General features: G+C 44.1%; 2 protein-coding genes across 2 annotated transcripts in view; one reads left to right on the top strand and one right to left on the bottom strand.

Moving 5' to 3' along the window:
- Window positions 1-409: 409 nt before the first annotated feature.
- On the bottom strand, window positions 410-17,915 carry LOC119443115 (DCN1-like protein 1). The gene is made up of 7 exons (XM_037708265.2): window positions 17,767-17,915; window positions 17,452-17,665; window positions 16,895-17,063; window positions 16,663-16,793; window positions 13,377-13,459; window positions 12,511-12,607; window positions 410-978 (listed from the first exon to the last, which is right to left on the bottom strand). Exons 1-7 carry the CDS (start codon window positions 17,767-17,769, stop codon window positions 887-889), a joined length of 789 nt encoding a protein of 262 aa, XP_037564193.1. The 5' UTR covers window positions 17,770-17,915; the 3' UTR covers window positions 410-886.
- Window positions 17,916-17,975: 60 nt separating this feature from the next.
- The window catches only part of LOC119443112 (DNA replication licensing factor mcm7), a 32,949-nt gene continuing 31,639 nt past the window's right edge, over window positions 17,976-19,285 (top strand). The window contains exons 1-3 of the mRNA XM_049662583.1: window positions 17,976-18,212; window positions 18,324-18,403; window positions 18,487-18,651. Of these exons, the coding sequence (XP_049518540.1) occupies window positions 18,182-18,212; window positions 18,324-18,403; window positions 18,487-18,651 (276 nt within the window). The 5' untranslated portion in view covers window positions 17,976-18,181. The remainder of the gene's footprint in view (window positions 18,213-18,323; window positions 18,404-18,486; window positions 18,652-19,285) is intronic.

Here is a 19,285-nt window from a genome sequence, read left to right on the forward strand (position 1 = left end):
TTCTCACTGTAAGGGTGGCTTTCTTTTTTTTTTTTGATATGGCAGAAGCATAATTTTTTAATACGGATCAACTTTTGTTTAATGTGCCTTAAAACTGCATCAGTTTTTAAAGGTTTTGTCAGTTGGTGCACAATGGAGGTAATAAACTCAAGACCACAGCCCAGTGGTGACATAGTTATAACTGACACTGCAATACACATGCAGGCAAGCTTAGTGGTGAGCAAATGACCACTCACCTTCTCCATGATCCTGATATAGCCCCTGCTCTGTAAGCACCACAAACCTAAGAAAGGAGTGGTTCGTCCGCAAGCATTACCCCACCTCCCAATTATGAAGTATCTGCAGAAATAATGGACATTCTCGCACTGCCATGGTATTCAGTTTCTGAAAAGCCAGACATCTCACAGAATGTGCTTGAATGATTTATTTTCATTAAAACCATTTGTAAAATTGGAGTCCTAAGTAAAGAGGAAACAAAACTGCAACAACGCCTATCACTTTTGACTGGCAGACAGGAAGAAAAAAAAAAGTGTTGAAATGTTCACCACAACATTTGTTTCTGTGTATGTGTGTGTAAGACCACTTCGAACAAAACCTAGTTGCATTTCTTGTCAAGAGAAGATAGGCTGCTCCACCTGTGACGCCACAATGTGCAACTCCGCGCACAGATGAGAGGGTGCGCGGAAGCGGGAGAAATTCAAATAGCGATCACCTAGGCAAGGACATCTCATGCACACTCCATTAAATTAGTCTTTGTACAACCTGGAGTTATCAGAAGGGGTGCCAGCATTCTTTGCTGTGATGGCTGAGAATGCGGGCGCCTGACAGATGTTCAATGATCTATTTACAAGTGTGTACACGATTGAACGAAACAGGTGGAACACTTTCACTGGAGCAGCTTGTTGTTGTTGTTGTTTGAGCCTTGGACGATTGGCCTTGCCCACTCCACAAAGTCATCAATAAGCACTGGCCAGGCACCTGCATTTGAGAGACCAGCAGCTGTCATAAGAACTGTGCTGTGGAAACTGGCGTCACCCTGAAAATTCATTCTAAGTGGATGATGCACTTTGCAAGCTCACCAGCTACAATTCGTAAATTGCAATACGAGCCATGAAGTAATTAAGAAATTAGTGATTTCTTTGAATTAGTTGAATATGTGTGTTGATTTTCCGTGTGTACGCTTCTTTGAAACTTCCAGCTCAAAATCTACATTATGCTATCTATGACAGGCAATTAAAAAACAATTCTGTAAAACTTAAAAATGATCACCTCGTAAAAAGTCTTTGCATCCTGTTTTATTGCGAAACATTGTTCAACTTATTCCTAGTATTTTATCATCATCATCATTTATTTTCCCTTAAGGACCCCTGTCGGGGTATTACATAAGGGGGGGGGGGTTACAGGAGGTAAGAATAGGAATATAGACATGGTTACAATTTCCTACCGCCTGTGGATTTCATTTGAGAACACAACTAAAAAGAAAAAAGGAACACACAAAAAAAGGAAAAACTTCGCGGCACACCGAATACAATGCAAAAGCAAGAAAAAAAGAAAAAAAGAAAAAGCGAAAGAAGGAAAACACAGTACGGTCATTATAAGGTTAGAGTTTGAGGTAATCAGTAAGCCGCCGTTTAAAGAAAATGTGGTTACGCTCGCTGACAACTCTATCTGGTAATCTGTTCCACTCTGCGATAGTGCTAGGCAAAAACGATTGATTAAAGGAAGATGTTGAACCATGCAAGCGCTGGATGCTGCAAGAGTTAAAAAGGCGACGAGATGTACGGGTTGGTGGAATAAGAAGCTTTCCATGCAGATGTGGGAAGTTATAATATATTCGATGGAAAAGGCACAGCTTTGCAATTTTCCGACGCAACAACAATGGTTCGAGTCCTAAGGATGATTTAATCTTACTGATACTTTCTTGGCGGCTGTACCTGGAAGTGATGAATCTAGCGGCACGATTTTGTATTGATTCTAAAGTGTTGATCAAGTAAGCTTGGTGCGGGCTCCAAATAGCTGAGGCGTATTCAAGTTTACTTCGAATGAAAGTTTCATAGGCTAGTTTTCGTGTCGATGGGGGGCACAGGGCCAGGTTGCGTCTGACGTAACCAAGTGATTTAGTAGCGTCGGTAGCCAATTTTGTGATGTGGTCGGTCCAGGTCAACTTGCTGTTAATGGTGATACCGAGATAACGATATGATTGAACGGTGGATAGGGTTGTCGAATTTAGAGAATACTGGTATTCCTTGTTAGATTGCTTACGGGAGATCCGCATAACTTTACATTTGGAGATGTTAAGTTTCATAAGAGAATTGGAACACCAGGTTTCTATTAAATGTAAGTCTTGTTGAAGTATTGCATGGTCGGTTTGGTCCTTGATGCGACGATAAAGTACGCAGTCGTCTGCGAAAAGTCTCATAGAGGATGAAATGCCGTTAGGAAGGTCGTTTATGAAGATGAGAAAGAGAAGGGGACCGAGGACAGACCCTTGTGGTACGCCGGAGATCACGCTAGAAGTGCCAGAGCAATGATTTCCGACAGCTGTGTACTGGAGGCGATTTGTTAGGAAGCAATGAATCCATGACAGTGCGAGAGGGTCGAGATTGAGGCATGAAAGTTTGGCCAAAAGTCGCTGATGGGGAACACAGTCGAATGCTTTGGCAAAGTCTAGGTAGATGACGTCAGTCCGAATTGATGAGTCTAAGTTCAGGTGAAGATCAGTAACAAATTCAAAAAGCTGTGTATCGCATGACAAACCAGGCCGGAAACCGTGTTGATTGTGAAAAAAGAAGGAATGATCCCCAAGATGACATGCTATTTGTGAACATATTATATGTTCTAGGAGTTTACAGGCAATGCTTGTTAGAGAAATGGGACGATAGTTAGAAGGATCAGAGCGGCTGCCTGACTTATATACAGGTACCACTTTACTGATTTTCCAGTCATTTGGAAGTGAGCTATCGGTAATGGACTGGGTAAAAATTATTTGTAATATTTGACTGGAAATTTCTTTCGTACCTTTTAGTATCTTAGCAGAGATGTTATCTGGCCCAGGGGCACTAGAAATTTTCAGGTTTTCAATTAGCTTCATAATGCCTTGATAATTAATGATAATAGGAAGCATGCGGGGGAAACAGTAGCTGGGCAAATCAACGTCCTTTAGTGCAGACTCACGAGTGAAAACAGAAGAAAAATATGTGTTGATTAGGTCTGACCGCTGATCAAGTGGCACATTTGTACCGTCAGGGTAAGTCAAAGAAATGTTGTTGGAGCGATTGTTTGGTTTCAGAATATTCCAAAATTTTTTTGGGTTGACACGAATAATGTTCTGCAAGTCGTGGTGGAAGAATTTCTTTTTGGATTGTTTCAAAGTGTTGGTGTATTCACGAAGGCATGTAAAGTACTTGTCCCACTTTAAACAAGATTTCGAGCGTTTCGCATCACGAAAAAGACGTTTTTTCTTACCTAACAGCCTCCTTAATGTATTAGAAAACCAGGGCTTTCCTAAATCACCGCGAATACGAACAAGGGGCACGTGTCTCTCAACAAGCGATAGTAACGTATTCTTAAATAGCATCCAGTTTTCATCTACTGTACGAGAAGGAGCAGTCTGACGAAAAGAAAAAGAAAACTTGTTTAGTTCAGTATTGATTTTGCTGAAGTCTGCTTTGTTGTAGTCCCTAATCTGTTTTGTTGAGGGTTGTCGGATAGGAACTGCAATGCAGAGATTAAATAGTAGTAATTTGTGATCGCTTAGACCACCAACAGATGATAGCGATTTTATTATTTCAGGATCAGAAACAAGAACAAGGTCGAGAATGTTCCCCTCACGCGTTGGGATATCAACCATCTGAGTAAAATTGAATGTTAGGATCGTATCAAGAAAATCTTTGGATTGCCGGCTATGCGCCTCTAGATCTTCCCAGTTAATGTCCGGAAAATTAAAATCGCCACACAGCATAAAATTTGCAGGCGGGAACCGTGAGTAAAGATCGGCTAGTACGGAATTTAGTCACACAGCATAAAATTTGCAGACGGGAAGCGTGAGTAAAGATCGGCTAGTACGGAATTTAGTTCATGGTTGAAAGAAACATCACAGTCAGGAGCGCGATAACAAGCAACAATCACAATCACTCTTGAAGCAAGTGAAATATTCACACACAGAATTTCGTGTTGACAGTTCAATTCGGTAACATATGAAGGAACATTTTCTTTCACAAAAATCAAAATGCCGCCTCCCCTACGCCCCAACCTGTCAAGTCTGTGCACAGCGTACACTAGGTCATCCTGTAGTAGCTCATGATCAGCAATATTTGGATGTAGCCACGATTCTGTAAGTATAGCGAGGTCAGTATCGCTGTCTCTTAAAATACATTCTACGGCGTCTTTCTTAGGTAGATAACTACGCACGTTTGCGACCAAGACGGACATATTTTGATAAACAGGATTAGCGATCGGGGCGAGGCAGGATTGGGGGGCAGGAGGAGGACGCGCATGCCTAGGAAAACGCAGGGACTGCTACGCCTTCAGTTCAACTACACAATCAGATTCAGCATTGTACGTGAATTGCTTGCCATCAAGCAGGAGCCGGTCAAAGCGAAGTTTAAATGTTTTGCCACTCTGTTGTCCATGAAGGTAAAGTTTTCTTCGCGCTTGTCGAACTCTCGCTGAGTAATCATCGCGAATAGAAAAACTCGTGCCTTTGAGCTTGGAAGCCACTGCAAGAGTTCTAGAGTTATCTTTATGGTATGGTATGGATTTATGGTAGGTAGGCTGCTGTTTCAATCAAAAGAAATGCGTTACTAATGGTGGGATTGAACCTCCGTCTTCCAGCACAGCAGCCAGACGCCCTAACCATTAGGCCATAATCGCAAACACACCTTATTTGTTAGAATATAGGTCAAATTTTTTTTGTTGGGGGGGGGGGGGGAGGAGGATTAACTATCGACCTATATTATTGATTAAAGAATCTCTACCTACATACGTATATTCGTGAACAAAACTAGCAAGAGTAATGAACTAACGGAGTTCCCCCATAGCGCCTGCCGGAAAGGCAGCCTGGAGATTATCTAGACTGGCCTTGAGAAATGCTGCACATCCATTGTGCTTAACACCAAGATCAACACTGTGTCGTTTGGGGTGCTGAGGACGCCTGCAAAGCATCCAACAAGGACGACTTAGCTGGCAGTTCTACTGAGGATGCAACTTGTGGCATCGACTCGCCAGATTTAGCAGCTAAGCTTACGGTAAATTAAGGTGTGTCATTTTTCTAAAAAAAAATAAATATTGGATGACCTATATTTGTGTTCAACCTATTTTCAAGCAAACACGGTATTTCTCTCATGCCAAAGTCGACTAGCTCTTGGAGACTTTTGGCGAATGAAACACATGCCAGCTTCTCGTATCCTTCCTTTGTAGCAGCTAGCACTCTGAGACGTTGTGTTAGAAACCTTTGGGATTAGCTCACATTTCCCAGTCCTTTTGCAGTAGCAGTTAACATTATGTAGAAGCTGCGCGATATTGTACTTATTCATGATCCACCTACGTTTCTAAACAGGTTCTAACATTTCTTTAATGAAGTAAAAATTTCGGCGTCATTTTAATGTGGGCCACATGATATAGACATTCGAACATACGATTGTATAACACTTGCAGATGATGTTGCAGACAGTTGCATGACGTCACAATCTTTGTTTCACTCGCTTAAAGGAGTGGGAGTGCCCAGTCATTTTGTAGCAATATTTGCAGCAGATGAAATTTCATTCTAGAGCAGATTGGAGCAGACAAATTCTGATCTTGGAGCAGTCTTGAGCATGGAAATTTTAATGATTAAGAGCTTTATTATAATTAAATGGGGTAACCGTCAAAAAACCTTGAATTCTGTAGCACCCTAGAGGTAATTTTACACTTTCTGTATTAGGTGCTGGTGAAGTGACTGACTGGAGCAGGTGGTTTCCAACAGAAGTTGTGAAGAAGCTAGGGTTAGTAAACACTACAGTGGTTTTTTTCAAAGAGATTTCTATGTAGTTAATGTGACAGCACAGACTAACTGAAACCAAGATTCTGCATGAGACTGATTTCGCTTTTCCACTCACTAGAGGCACCTAGACATCAGGAGTTCCCAATGAGTGAGTGGGTGTAAGCCCCCTGAATAAGCTAAAGAGAGTGACATTCCTCCCCATCTCTTGGCCTCTCCTTTTCAGAATCCCCTCGTCGCACATGCTTTCCCTCGCCGCTCTCCGTCTCAGTGTGCACTTTTCGATTGCCGCGATTGCACAGTGCGGCAATGCGATATCACGATTAGCGATTATCGCTATCGTGAGGCTGCGCTCTGTGATCAAGAGTTACTGTCAAGGCACCAGCGCTAGCGAAACCAAAAACCAAGGTAACAAAGGCGATTGCACAGTGCGGCAATGCGATATCACGATTCACGATTATCGCTATCGTGAGGCTGCGCTCTGTGATCAAGAGTTACTGTCAAGGCACCAGCGCTAGCGAAACCAAAAACCAAGGTAACAAAGGCAATTGCACAGTGCGGCAATGCGATATCACGATTCGCGATTATCGCTATCGTGAGGCTGCGCTCTGTGATCAAGAGTTACTGTCAAGGCACCAGCGCTAGCGAAACCAAAAACCAAGGTAACAAAGGCGATTGCACAGTGCGGCAATGCGATATCACGATTCACGATTATCGCTATCGTGAGGCTGCGCTCTGTGATCAAGAGTTACTGTCAAGGCACCAGCGCTAGCGAAACCAAAAACCAAGGTAACAAAGGCGATTGCACAGTGCGGCAATGCGATATCACGATTCGCGATTATCGCTATCGTGAGGCTGCGCTCTGTGATCAAGAGTTACTGTCAAGGCACCAGCGCTAGCGAAACCAAAAACCAAGGTAACAAAGGCGATTGCACAGTGCGGCAATGCGATATCACGATTCGCGATTATCGCTATCGTGAGACTGCGCTCTGTGATCAAGAGTTACTGTCAAGGCACCAGCGCTAGCGAAACCAAAAACCAAGGTAACAAAGGCGTTGCCATCAGCGCGCGGATGCTTTCCGCATGTTTCTGCGGAAATGGCACCAGCAAAGCCAGGTGACTCCGGTGCACCAACAGGGAGGCGCGGAGAAGCCCCAGACATCCTTGCCTGCCATCGCTCACGGCTCAGGTGGCAAGATCAGTGTTTAAAGTCAGGCGGGCCTGGCCCACCCTCGCCAAGTCAACTGTAGCACTGTGGCACCCATTCGACAAGGGCTGGAGGTGATTTTATTACCAGTAGTGCCTTGTGCGGGACAATTCTGACTCCAATTTTTCAATTAACGATTCATTTGCGATGAATCGGTTGATGTGGCTTGAGCAAAAACAGGAAAGAGTGTGTTAATGTACCGCTGCATGCATTTCCCCGTGTTTCTTCTTGTGCTGTGTACTAATATACAGGCTGTTTCAGTTAACTTGGGCCAAACATTAAAAATATGCAAATGCTACGTAGCTGGACAGAACCAAGGTAGTGTTGTTTGCCGTTGCTTGGAGATACTTGACTATTTTTTGCCTCTCGCCTAATCTGATAATTAGTCTTAACCAACTTCTCAATTATTATAATTAGATGCAAAGTGCCAATGAAAAAATTGTAGAGCAACATGAGAAAATACCGACACCGCTTTAAGTTGCTCAATACGTGCTACATAAAAGTGTTTTTCTGAGCGTGAAAGAAGCCCACAAATACACGCAAAGTGCCTTGAGCGACAAAGTGTCGCACGGCAATTTTGCATGTATTCGCGGGCTTCTTTCACGCTCAGAAAAACACTTTTATGTAGCACGTATTGCGCAACTTAAAGCTGTGTCCCTACTTTCTCATGTTGCTCTACAACTTTCTTATTGACATTTTTCATCTAATTATAATAATTGAAAAAATTATTAATTATTTAAGACTAATTAATTAGGCAGGATGCAAAAAATAGTCTGAGTATCTCCAAGCGACGGCAAACAACATTACCTTGGCTCTGTCCAGCTACGTAGCATTTGCATATCTTTAAAGTTTCTTTAAAGTTGGGCTTTAAAGATTCTTTTATGTTGTGGTATACGCTCTGCGGCAGTTTCTGTTGGAATTTATCGCACTCGTGCGGTCTATATTGCATGCAATGGTGTCTTCTACATGAGGTATGGTCCTGCGAGGTGTAGTGAAGGAATTTAGGTCTGAAGTAATTAAGCAGCTGGAGTAACTGCTGGTGTTAGGGCGGACGGAGCACCCAGCGCGAGGTGTGCGCGTTTGTTTTGTTTGAGCTTACGATTAGCCTCGGATATCAGTTAGGTATTTCTGAAAATTCGTTTCACGAATGTTACCTTACTGCAGCATTCTCAGCACATTCTAAGCTCTGGTTTAGCTGCAACAAGTAAAGAAACATTTGACGAAGCAAACAGCGTGGGAATGCGGATAGAATGCGTTTGCATTCAATTTACAGTCGAATCTCGGTAATTTGAACCAAATCACACGGCGGCGCCTCCGACCGGCATTGCTCCGGCACCGCCATAGAGTAAAAGCTTAGGAGAGACCCCTGTTTGTTCTATATAGCGTATGGTCGAAGTGGTCCAAGCATGCGGCATGACCATACGGAGTCTTATTGCGTCGTTATCCCGTGTTCTGTTTTATTTTGCAGCAAAAGGCGCACATATGAACTCTTTTTCTTCCAGTCTCCCAAGTTCAGTCATTTACAATGCATTCACCCACGTCACGGAAATTGTGTCCTCACAAATAGCTGTTGGATTCTCTTTATGCGATCCCCTTTGTATATTGTGCCTTACAGGGCAAAAAGGCAATGCCGATCTAAGCACGAAGCAATTGTGTATATCATATTGGTTTGCCAACTGCAGTGCTTGCTGTGTTCAGCAAAACCTTCGGCCTCTTGCAGGAGGCTAACGTAGACATAGTGATTTGAAGTCTACTAGACTTAAAATGCGCGAGAACGATGGCGGTGGCTGATGCAAATGTTTTACAACAACTCTTCGTCGAGTGAAAACCGATACATCCACCATAGTTCACAACACATACACACACCGCGGCTGATGATGCACGTCGCATTTTTGCACATCCAAGAGAAATTTCTAGATACCGTAGCTACTGCTGCACCTAAAGGCTACACAGTGGTTGTTCGACGACATCGTAAGAACTGACATCCCGTAAATTGCACTCAGAACTAGCTAAAACACCTCCGAATCGTTCCGCAGCACTCGACCGGCAACACATTCAAGCCGCGCTGTGCCGGCTCGCACAATCCAGAGAGGAGGAAAGGCTCGTCGCGAGCCCTTTTCTCCTCGCTCGATGAAAAGGGCTATAAGTACTATAAATATAAACACTACAGTGTAGAATATCCATATTCACTACACAACAATTGCATTATTCATACAACCGTTCTCAACACATCATGAACGCTTCGCATTACATGGACGTCAACCACAGTTGAGTCTGCGAAATGTTTTATTAGTTATTTTAGATGTAGAAAAAAAATTACCATATATATAATCAGGAGGAACTTGGGTAAAGAAACTGTTTCACGGATTTTGTACGATGCTAAGCTTTTCAGGTTGCAGGCAACGAACTAGCTAGTTGGAAGGGAAGGCACATTTCTGTGAATGTTATTAGCACAGTTTTTCAAGTACAGTCTTTTAGATTGGCATTTTGCCGAGGTCATAAAGGACATTTCTGTTGTCTTCACCAGATTTTAATTCACAATGATTGATTTCTCTGCTGCAATGTTTTCACAAGTAGTGATGTCAAGTGCACGTGGTGTAATATATCAAGATAAGCAGAAAATGCGTACTACCGTGTGGGAAAGCACCTTATGCTCGGTAGAGAAAATGAAGCAGAGACAAGAAAACCGTTCACTGTGTTATGTGGTGAGCAGAAATGGGAGAGATCTATCTTTACACAGTTGTCAGCTAAGCTATATATCCACTGGCAAATGTATATATCGTGAGTTTCAGCAGTGCGGCCTCGATAGAAGCCATACACGATAACACAGTAATCCACAGAATTGCACATACAAACCCATGCCATTTTATCAATGAAAGTGTTAACAGTATGGCTAGATGCTTTTTGAGTGAGTACTACTGCCTCCAAAATCTCCATAAATGAAATGCAAACATAGGCTCATTATTTTTAATCTTTGTGAAAGCATGCACGAGCATTGTTTTTCTGTACTATAGTACATGTGTCTCTCAAGTCTGCCGCTCCACTTGCAGAATCCAGTCTGCCCTCCATTTTACAGGACATGCATGTACGACCTGACTCGCACAATTTCGGTTCACATGCTCGAAGAGAAACTCCAACGCGAACGGAGTAACCACAGTGCTCATTAGTTGCCTGCATGAAGCTTTATCAGCTTCAATGAATAGCACTAATATTGAATGTAGGATTTTTCACATGAAACACCATTTTATTGCGGACGAAACAAATCTGGGGGATTGCAATACAGTGTAGACCGCTTATAACGTAAGTCGCCGGAGTCGCGAATATCCGCACTATAACCAAAGCAACAATTTTTATGGCCCGCACATATGCAAAACACGTGCACCGAGCCGCCCCGCATATGCGACAGTCGAGGAATGCGGATAGAATGCGTTTGCATTCAATTTACAGTCGAATCTCGGTAATTTGAACCAAATCACACGGCGGCGCCTCCGACCGGCATTGCTCCGGCACCGCCATAGAGTAAAAGCTTAGGAGAGACCCCTCAATGTCGTGCGCGATAAAAAACACGGTGGAAATTTCACCCTCTCTCAAATGGCAAGGTCGCAAATTCTGCGTTGCGCTGGAACATGCGTGTATGTGCCGACGTCTCAGCCAAGCTACCGTAGCCACGTGTAGAAAATGGCAGTGAACCCTTCTTTCTCCTTTATGCTTCCTTGCACGCTGCGGCTACGGCGCAGAGGGAAGCAGCGGCGCTGTCCCAGGCCGGCCAATGAAACTGCCCACACCGGCAAACGCCCACTTCCGTATAACGGCAGGAAACGAAACTTCGGCGAGCTGGCGCCGGGCCGGCTGGAGCGGCGGCGCGTGCGCACGGTGACTATTATTTCGTATTTCGTTTCTCGCAACTGCACTACAAGCGATACGTGTATACATGGAGTGCTATGAGAAAATTAACGTGAGTCTGAAAAGACCGCACTATATCCGGTCCTGCACTATAAGCGGTTATGTTATAAGTGGTCTGTACTGAACAATGCAAGGTTGTTTTAGAGGTTTCAGTAAAAAATTCGAGTGTATGAGCAATTGTGTAGGGTACATAGCGCAAGTCTAAAGCACACGTCACCGTAAATAGAGGTTCAGCGAAGGTTTCGTTTCAAAGCAATAAATGCCATTCGGACAGATATACAAAGGTGGAAGAACTAGAGCGTATGTATGGTTTCGTTGATACGTCAGGGCACCACGAAATTGGCTCTACATTAATTGCGGGATAATAAAGGCGACTGTTGCATTTTGCAGTTCTAAATAGCCACATGGTGACGACCGCTGATCTGCACAACATACAGGTGTTCAGCAACTAAGCACAATGATAGTGGATGCAGCCAGTGGTGCCAGATCGCTATGCATACTGAATATACTTTATTGCTTGCCCTACACAAACACGACGGTCCATCTAGCAACAATTTGCAGAACCCCAAACGTTGGTGGATAGCCAGCTACTTGAAAAATGCTTTGCATAACATTCCCACAGTGCATGGGATGTGCATTATTTTAACAGCGGAGCTGTTCTTAGTCGAGCGTGCGCTGTCTCATGTGGGGGCAGAGCCAGAGAGGTCACGTGACCCGCTTGCCAGAAGGAGAAGAGCCGACCAATTGGAGTGCGCGTCGGGGAGGAGGAGAGGCGCCGAGGTGTAATAGCAGGTTTTTGCGCCGTGCACTCTTCGCACGATGGACGCCGCGCAGTGTCCACTTGGCTCGTCTAGCGGTAAAGACCGCTAAATAGTTGATTTATTAACTTGGTTTGAATCTGAGCGCTATAGTAGCACTCCATTCATCCTTGTTGGGGACTTCAACGTGGATATAGTTAAGGAATCTCGGCTAATCGAAAATAAAGAAACATACACGACAATCGCAGAAGCAGAATGACCACATCTCCGCTGTTTCGACAGATTTCACTCCGTGGAACTGGCTGCATTTCTTTAAAAATATGTACTACTACTTTTGTTCTTAGCCCTTCTAATCAGTTTTCCATGTTATTGGTTTTGCAGAGTTTTTCTTCACAGTGGTGGAACAAACATGCATTCCAATGCTGCTGTACTTGCCCGAAATGTTTAACTCTTTTTGTCTTCCATAAACATGAGTGGCTTAGGGAGACAAAATCTTAAAACTATCTGACATGCGTACTTCACCATATTCAAAGATATATTACAATGCTGGCTTCGCTGTGCCACAAAATTATAATGGCAGTGGCCCAGCTGCACTATGTACCCAAAACAAGCAGCACAGAATGTAGACTAACAACTGTGCCACCCAGGACACAATGCAAACTTGCCTTCCTCATCATAGTTGCTCATGTCATCAGCAATCATGCCACTGAAGTCCAACAGCAAATTCCAGGTGTCCTTAGGTATGGACCTCTTGTGGTGTTCCTAAAATCAAGTATGCAATGACCCTCAGATAATTCACAAGCATAAACGTTAGAAGTCTGCCATTACACTACAGAGTTTACTAAAGACTAGCTGTCAGGGACCTAATTACAAGTTCAGTTCTTGGTATTGATGCTAAAATTAATTTCAGCATTCTGCTTTATGTAATTTGTGATGAAAATGTAGCATTTCACATGAAGAAAGAGGCCTCAAGTGAACCAATCCAGAGATTATTGTATGTTACTAAGTCAACGTAAGCTGAAACATCAGACGCTTTTTTTTCAGTAAGAGATAAAATGTACAAAACAATGCCTTAGATGTTCGTTTGAGTTAAGAGAAGCTTATGGTCAAGAAAACACATAATTTGCATTCTACGTTAAGTAGAATGCAGTCAATGAGTAAGGTGCATGCATTGCCGAGTTCATATTACACACAAACATATATACAGGGGAATCTCATTGATACGATTGTGTTTAATACGTTTTTCAGGATAAGTTTTTTTTTTTCCCCCAAAATACGATTTGGTTGGATAATACGTGGGATGAAACGATTTTTGGATGATATGCTTTTACGGTACCCGTGAAGATTGTATCAACGAGGTTCCACTGTAATGACAATGATTCATTGCAGAGCATTAATTTGTTCAATTTCCTGTGATTTTCTATCAGGAATAAATAGTTGACTAATCAAGGGGCAACAGCCTCGTTCCCATCAAAAGGAGCATGGTTTAATTATAACAGACTGAAATGTGTTAAAGCAAAATGGCCCTCACTTGCAAGAACTGGCACCAAAGATTAAGAAACTTGAACCTCCCAGGAAACACGATGTTCCAGTAGGTTATTGCCATTTCCAGATCTGAAAAATCAGGAACATCCTCTTGTCACAACCTTGTTTGGTAGTACTGTAACTAATGAGCATCACAAACACTCAACAGTCTTCTGCAGTGAATGAAGTGTTGTGTTACTCAGTCTAGGTGGTAAAATGCTGACAATATGCTGCTCTTAAAGGGACACGGACACAAAATCTAAAAATTTTACGAAAATGCTGAAAATGAATTCTCAGTGTATGATTGCACCGAAAAGAAGTAGTCACTTGGCTCATTTTTGAGCCGATGGCGTTATTTTTTGTGTTTTTGTGAGCGTGCGCCTCGCCGCCCAACCCGCCGGAGTTGGAAGGCATGACGTCACGAAACCCTCGTCGGATAGCCAGCCGGCCGGCCGCGGTCATTCGAAGCGCGCCGACGCTGCCATCGCGAGCATGGATTCGAGTTCTGCCGCCTCTACCAGCGATGAGTACACGTCTGAAGACAAGTAGCGTTCCAACTTGGCAAGAAATATTACCGCTTATGGTTACGAGCCTTCCGCGTTAAGCGACGAAGAAGAGCAGGCGGCCGTGGAAGTGCCGGTCAGCTTTTCGCGAACCATAGGGGAAGATTTCGCTCTGCACCACCAGAGACTTGTGCAAGAATTATTTGTCATTTCCTCTGTAAACTTGCTTTTTCAAGAGCGCACGCAGGCGAGGCAGCTGCGGGGTACTTCAGCACTGCGCGGATGACTGAAAAGTAGTTTATGACGTTGGCGTGAGCAACTGCTGTGAGGTATCAGTACCCCCCCCCCCGAGACTCACGTCCACTTCGCCATCCGCCCGACGGATGGCAGCACCTGTCTGGCGTTTTCCCCAGTTTTTTCTGCTTTTAGCCTATGGAGAAGCAGAGCTTTGTGTGTGTTAGCCCCGCTGCCATGTAGGACTGCTATCGTGTGTCGTGTTCGCTTGCGCTAGCCTTGTATTGTTTTACTATGCATCACCAATAGTTTTAAAGACATTACTGCCTTCGTGCCCAGCCTCAGGCATCTCGCCCCAGCCTCGCCCTCACACTGCACAAGAAGGCTGCAAGTGAATGAAAACAGCACCGACATCTTTTCGCCTCCTCTTTTCAAACGCGCCGCTGATCATCTCCTGCCTTGCGTTTTCGTGAGAAAACCGATGGAACAGCGTCACGCTTTAGGTGTTGCCATTTGAGCGGCATGCCGAGGCTTTTCGGCACAGCCGGGCTGGTCGACGACGAAGTGGTCATCATCATCATCGTCGACGAAGTGCTCCGCGCAAATGAAGTTCTCCAGGCTGGGCGTGATGGTTGACAGGCAGGTATCCAAAGTTTACGCACCTTCTCGTCTCTGGGAGACGTGTGCGACGGCGTGTCACGACCGAGCGACGACTGCGGGAAGGCGCATGTAAGACGCACCACCTGCGTGGAGCGCCGATGGTGATGTTTCAGACAGACCACGTGCGAAGATCGCCGAAAGGGGTTAAACAAACGCTGCAAGGGACCGACACTCCCGGAAACACTGCGAACGCTGTAGCCGACCTTCCGTGCGAGCGCGCACGGGTGGGTGTTACGTCAAATTTCAGCTTCTGCCGGCGGCCGCTTGGAGGTAAGGTGCAACAGAAAATCACGCACAAAAAAAAAAGATGTTTCTCGTTTTTTCAAAGCAGCTTGTTGTATTCGTCACTTTCAACAGTTCAACTTTTGTTCTGACGCAAAAAACCACCCGCCAACTTTTGTGTCCGTATCCCTATTTTTTAACTATTTTTCTTGCCTCTAAACTCTAAAAACATAGCGACAGGCCTTGAAGCAATGTAAATACTTCAATATATAACAGCTTTTCTGCAGCCAGTTTTGGTTTCGTTTCCAAGGAGGATACTGTGTTGAGAGATCGCGAACCAGTATACAGTCATGCGGGAGCAGAACACTGCAACGTTCTGACAATCGCTCCTGCTCTCTTGGTTGGCTCGTATGCTGCTATTCGTTCTGAAGGCCGACTGTAGCAGCATAGCGGAGACAAAGCGCGAGTCAAAACCTCGCAATGTCCTACTATCATGCGACCATATGCTGTGTCTTGATGTCACACTGTATAAACGAACCTGAAACTGTTGGGTAGAAAAGCTATTAAGTTATTCAGGGCACTGTAATGCTTGGCAGTATTCTTTCTGGGGTTTAGAGAAGAATTAATTATGGGGTTTTCCTTGCCAAAATCATGATCTGATTATGAGGCATGCCATAGTGGGAGACTCTGGAATAATTTGGAGCACCTGGGGTTCTTTAACGTGCACCTAAATCTAAGTACACGGGAAAAAAGAGACATAAAAATATAGTGTCAGTACCACTTTAAAAACTGACAAGGCAGTCCAAGCCTATGTACTAGTCACAGTTATTGCAGTAAATCCTTGCTAGTGTAAAGCAAACCAACGAACTGCTGTTATGTGGTCAAAAATCCTTGAACAAAATAAATTTTCAGAAATCGTGCAAATTAAAATTGAGCTGTAATGGTTGCCCTCAGTAATATCAAAACAGCCTTTTTTATGCTTGTGCCCAGGTTGAGCTGTGTAGGTTTCATGAATAACCACTAAGACAGGCCTGCCCCTATAAAGTACAGGATAGAATTTAACTATGTGAGACTTTCAGATCAGTAATACAATTCTAGCTTCCAACTAGATGTGGAGTGCACAAATACTGCCAAGAGAGACAGAGAAGAGAAAAGCATTATCTCAATTACTTCTCAGTCAACACAATATAACAAAGTCTTCTGGCTATTTTAGAATTCTCTCTCTACACGTAAATGCCACGAATTTATCAATATTAAATGCAATTATATGCTTGCTTGCTGCTATGAGTGGCTGCAAGCTTCTGTGCTTTCAGAACTGAAAGCGCAAAAGCAGCACCAAATTCATAACATTTCAATACCAAATTAAAAAAAAAAAAATGTATAAGAAGGCTTCATGCGCAAGTGCAGATATGATTGAATTTTGAGTCGATGTGGACATTTTCAGCCTGCAACACATAACAGGATTCACATAGGTAAACACAGCAGTATGAGGTATTACACAATAGCTCTGTTTAGAAAGCATTAGATGAGTCTCGATGGTATGAATTCCACATTCCTCGTCTTTTCAAAGAGTTGTGGTCCAATGACGGGGGTTTCTATAGCTCACCAAGCGTCTTTTCACATGCCATCACTTAGCTAAATGCACTGACAACAGCACCATCAAGAGGTGCTTACCAAGGCCTTTTTGTCCTGGATTTTTCGCATAATTGAAGGTGAAGTTGTAGAAGTCCTTGAACTTCAGTGGTTCCTTGAGCTCAGGCTCAAGGGATGAAAGCTTTGCTTTTAACTTCTCGACGCTGTCACAGCTGCAAAGGAGGTAAAAATACGTGTTAAGACGTGTTAACTCACGCAACGTCGAGCACTTCGCAACATTTGTAAATGCGGAGAAAATATAATTTACTCTTACCCCAAATCTGACATGCCATTCATGAATTCGTCCCTTGTAAATTCGCACTGGGCGACGGCTTTGAACTTCCACGCGATTATGAGCACCAGTTTGCTCTCGGGACTCAAGCCGAGGTCGTCGAGGAACCGTACGATACCGTCAACCGTCATCTTGTCTGGCTCGTGAGGATCTGTGGACAACAGTGGGAGAAGATATAAGGTTGAGCACGACCAGTTCTTCCAGAATTACATAAATAGTTTGAAACTCCACTGCACTGAAGACGCAGCGCACGAACAATATGAAACTGCGTTTTAGACTGTGTAGATTGCGAAAGACAGCGCCTACATGCTGCGTCAGTTTAACTAAAGCGGCAGGCTCAGTCAAGTCGAACACAACACCTAGATGTTAAAGGTAACAGCCCAGGAAAGGGCGTTGTCTCTTTTTAGACATTTTCCAGTGATACTTGCGATTTCTAGGAGCAGAAACCGAAGTATTAAGCCTAACCGGCTGATCACTACCGAGGTTCGCCTACGAGCGATCGCCGTCAACTCGGCACATTTAAGGCCCAATGTCATTACCTTTATATTTGTTGAACAAGTGCTCCAATTTCTTTCTGTCGACTGCTCCTTTGGGCTCCCTGTAGTACATGTCTGGGTTTTGAAAAAAGTTGTCCGACGCCACATCGAGTTTCCAATCGTGCTGCGTGAGGCAGTAGATGGCCGTCTTCTCTCCGGTCTGTGTGAAGGCGATGAACTGTTTAACTTTCTCCTTTTGTGATGATTTCAATTTATGCTGCAAAGAACAAAAGCATTGGAGGTTAACGCGACATTATTAATGTTCTAGCTACTGCTAGCTAAACTCATGAAAAAAGAAAAAAGTATTAGCTTTCCTACCATTTTCGGCCATTCAGACTCCGTCGCCTGCGGTGCGCATGCGTCACGGAACTCTGGCACAGCTGATGGCTTTCGGCCCACAGTCCGATGACTGTAGCACGAAAAGTTAATGCTCAACCACTGCCATCAAAATTGAAATGTTCTGCGAAAAGAAATTCTGCCGCTTGTGCTGCAGCTGTTGCCTTCCGATGAGCGGTCGACAATTTGCGCTGTCCCTCCTTCTTCCGGAAGAGAGAAAGCGGTGTCCGGCGGTGTCAGCGTCACGTGGGACGACAAATCTGGAGAGATCACGTGATCACGTTTTCCCGCGTTTTCTCAACTTCGGCGGCCTTTTCCCGTGTGCTTGTCGGGATCTTTTGTGGCCGCGTGAAAACGCAGCCTTTTTCGCGGCTTTGAAAATTTCTCATTGAGGATCATGTCTGGAAAAGATTATGTCGCCGATAGAGGTAGGTTGAGCTTACACTTGTTTTCCCAGTTACCTTTTCTCTCTTTAAAAACGAGCTGGCGCTTGTGGCCAAGCCGCGGACCTTTAACAATGGTGTAACGGTCCTTTGCAGAGAAGATCAAGTCCTTTCTCACAGACTTCTACGCGACCGGTGACCGGGGGAAAAAGGAATTTGTTTATTCGAAGCAACTGGTAAGACTATTACCTTTTATTTTGGTAATGGCTCGAGCCACCTGCCGATGTCTCGTGATAACAGCTCACGCTCGTGTTCGCAGGTGAACTTAGCGCACCGGGAGCAGGTAGCGCTCACTATCGATATGGATGATGTCGAGGACTACGACAGCGGCCTGGCGGAAGCCATCATGCAGAACGCACGTCGGTACTGCAACTTGTTCGCCGATGTCGTGTATGAAATGCTACCGGACTACAAGCAGAAAGAGGTGTGCACAACTTGCATTTTTCAACTTGTCCCGTATGATGCTGAGCCGTGCTCCCTCAAGGGCTGCAGAAGATAGCGCCAACCTTTCCTTTCTCAATTGAACCACTTAGTAACTTGTCCCGCCTCACTGGCACGTAAACGAGTGCACGTGACTTTTTATAACTTTTCTGTGCGCGAAAATGTTGCTCTGTTCGTAACTGAAGTGTAGAATTCCACCACACTGTGAACTCATGTATACATAAATTGACAGCTCTTTCTGGCATAAGTAACGAGCACTGTGCAGTGATATAGTGCAATTAGCAGAATACACCAGCGCACAGGATCCTAAAAAGGTAAGTTTTAGGTGTAGTCACAAGAGGGAAAAAATATGTAGTTTAGTAAAGCAATGAACAGGCCTAGTTGGTGGACATTCATGATTGTATTGCGCCTAGTATTACACTGACGGAAGATTACTAAAGAACAAACATAAAATAACAAAAAGCAAGAAGTGGACGTACTTGAACCACGTGCGTCCACTTTTTGTTCTTTTATGCTCGTTCTTTGGTAATCGTCCGTCAGTGTAAAACTAAGTGCAGTACAATCATGAATCTAGTGTAGCATGAATTCAACGATGCTATTTGATATCAAACAATCAA

Source organism: Dermacentor silvarum, chromosome 2, assembly GCF_013339745.2.
Source record: "Dermacentor silvarum isolate Dsil-2018 chromosome 2, BIME_Dsil_1.4, whole genome shotgun sequence".
In the NCBI taxonomy this organism is placed as follows: domain Eukaryota; kingdom Metazoa; phylum Arthropoda; class Arachnida; order Ixodida; family Ixodidae; genus Dermacentor; species Dermacentor silvarum.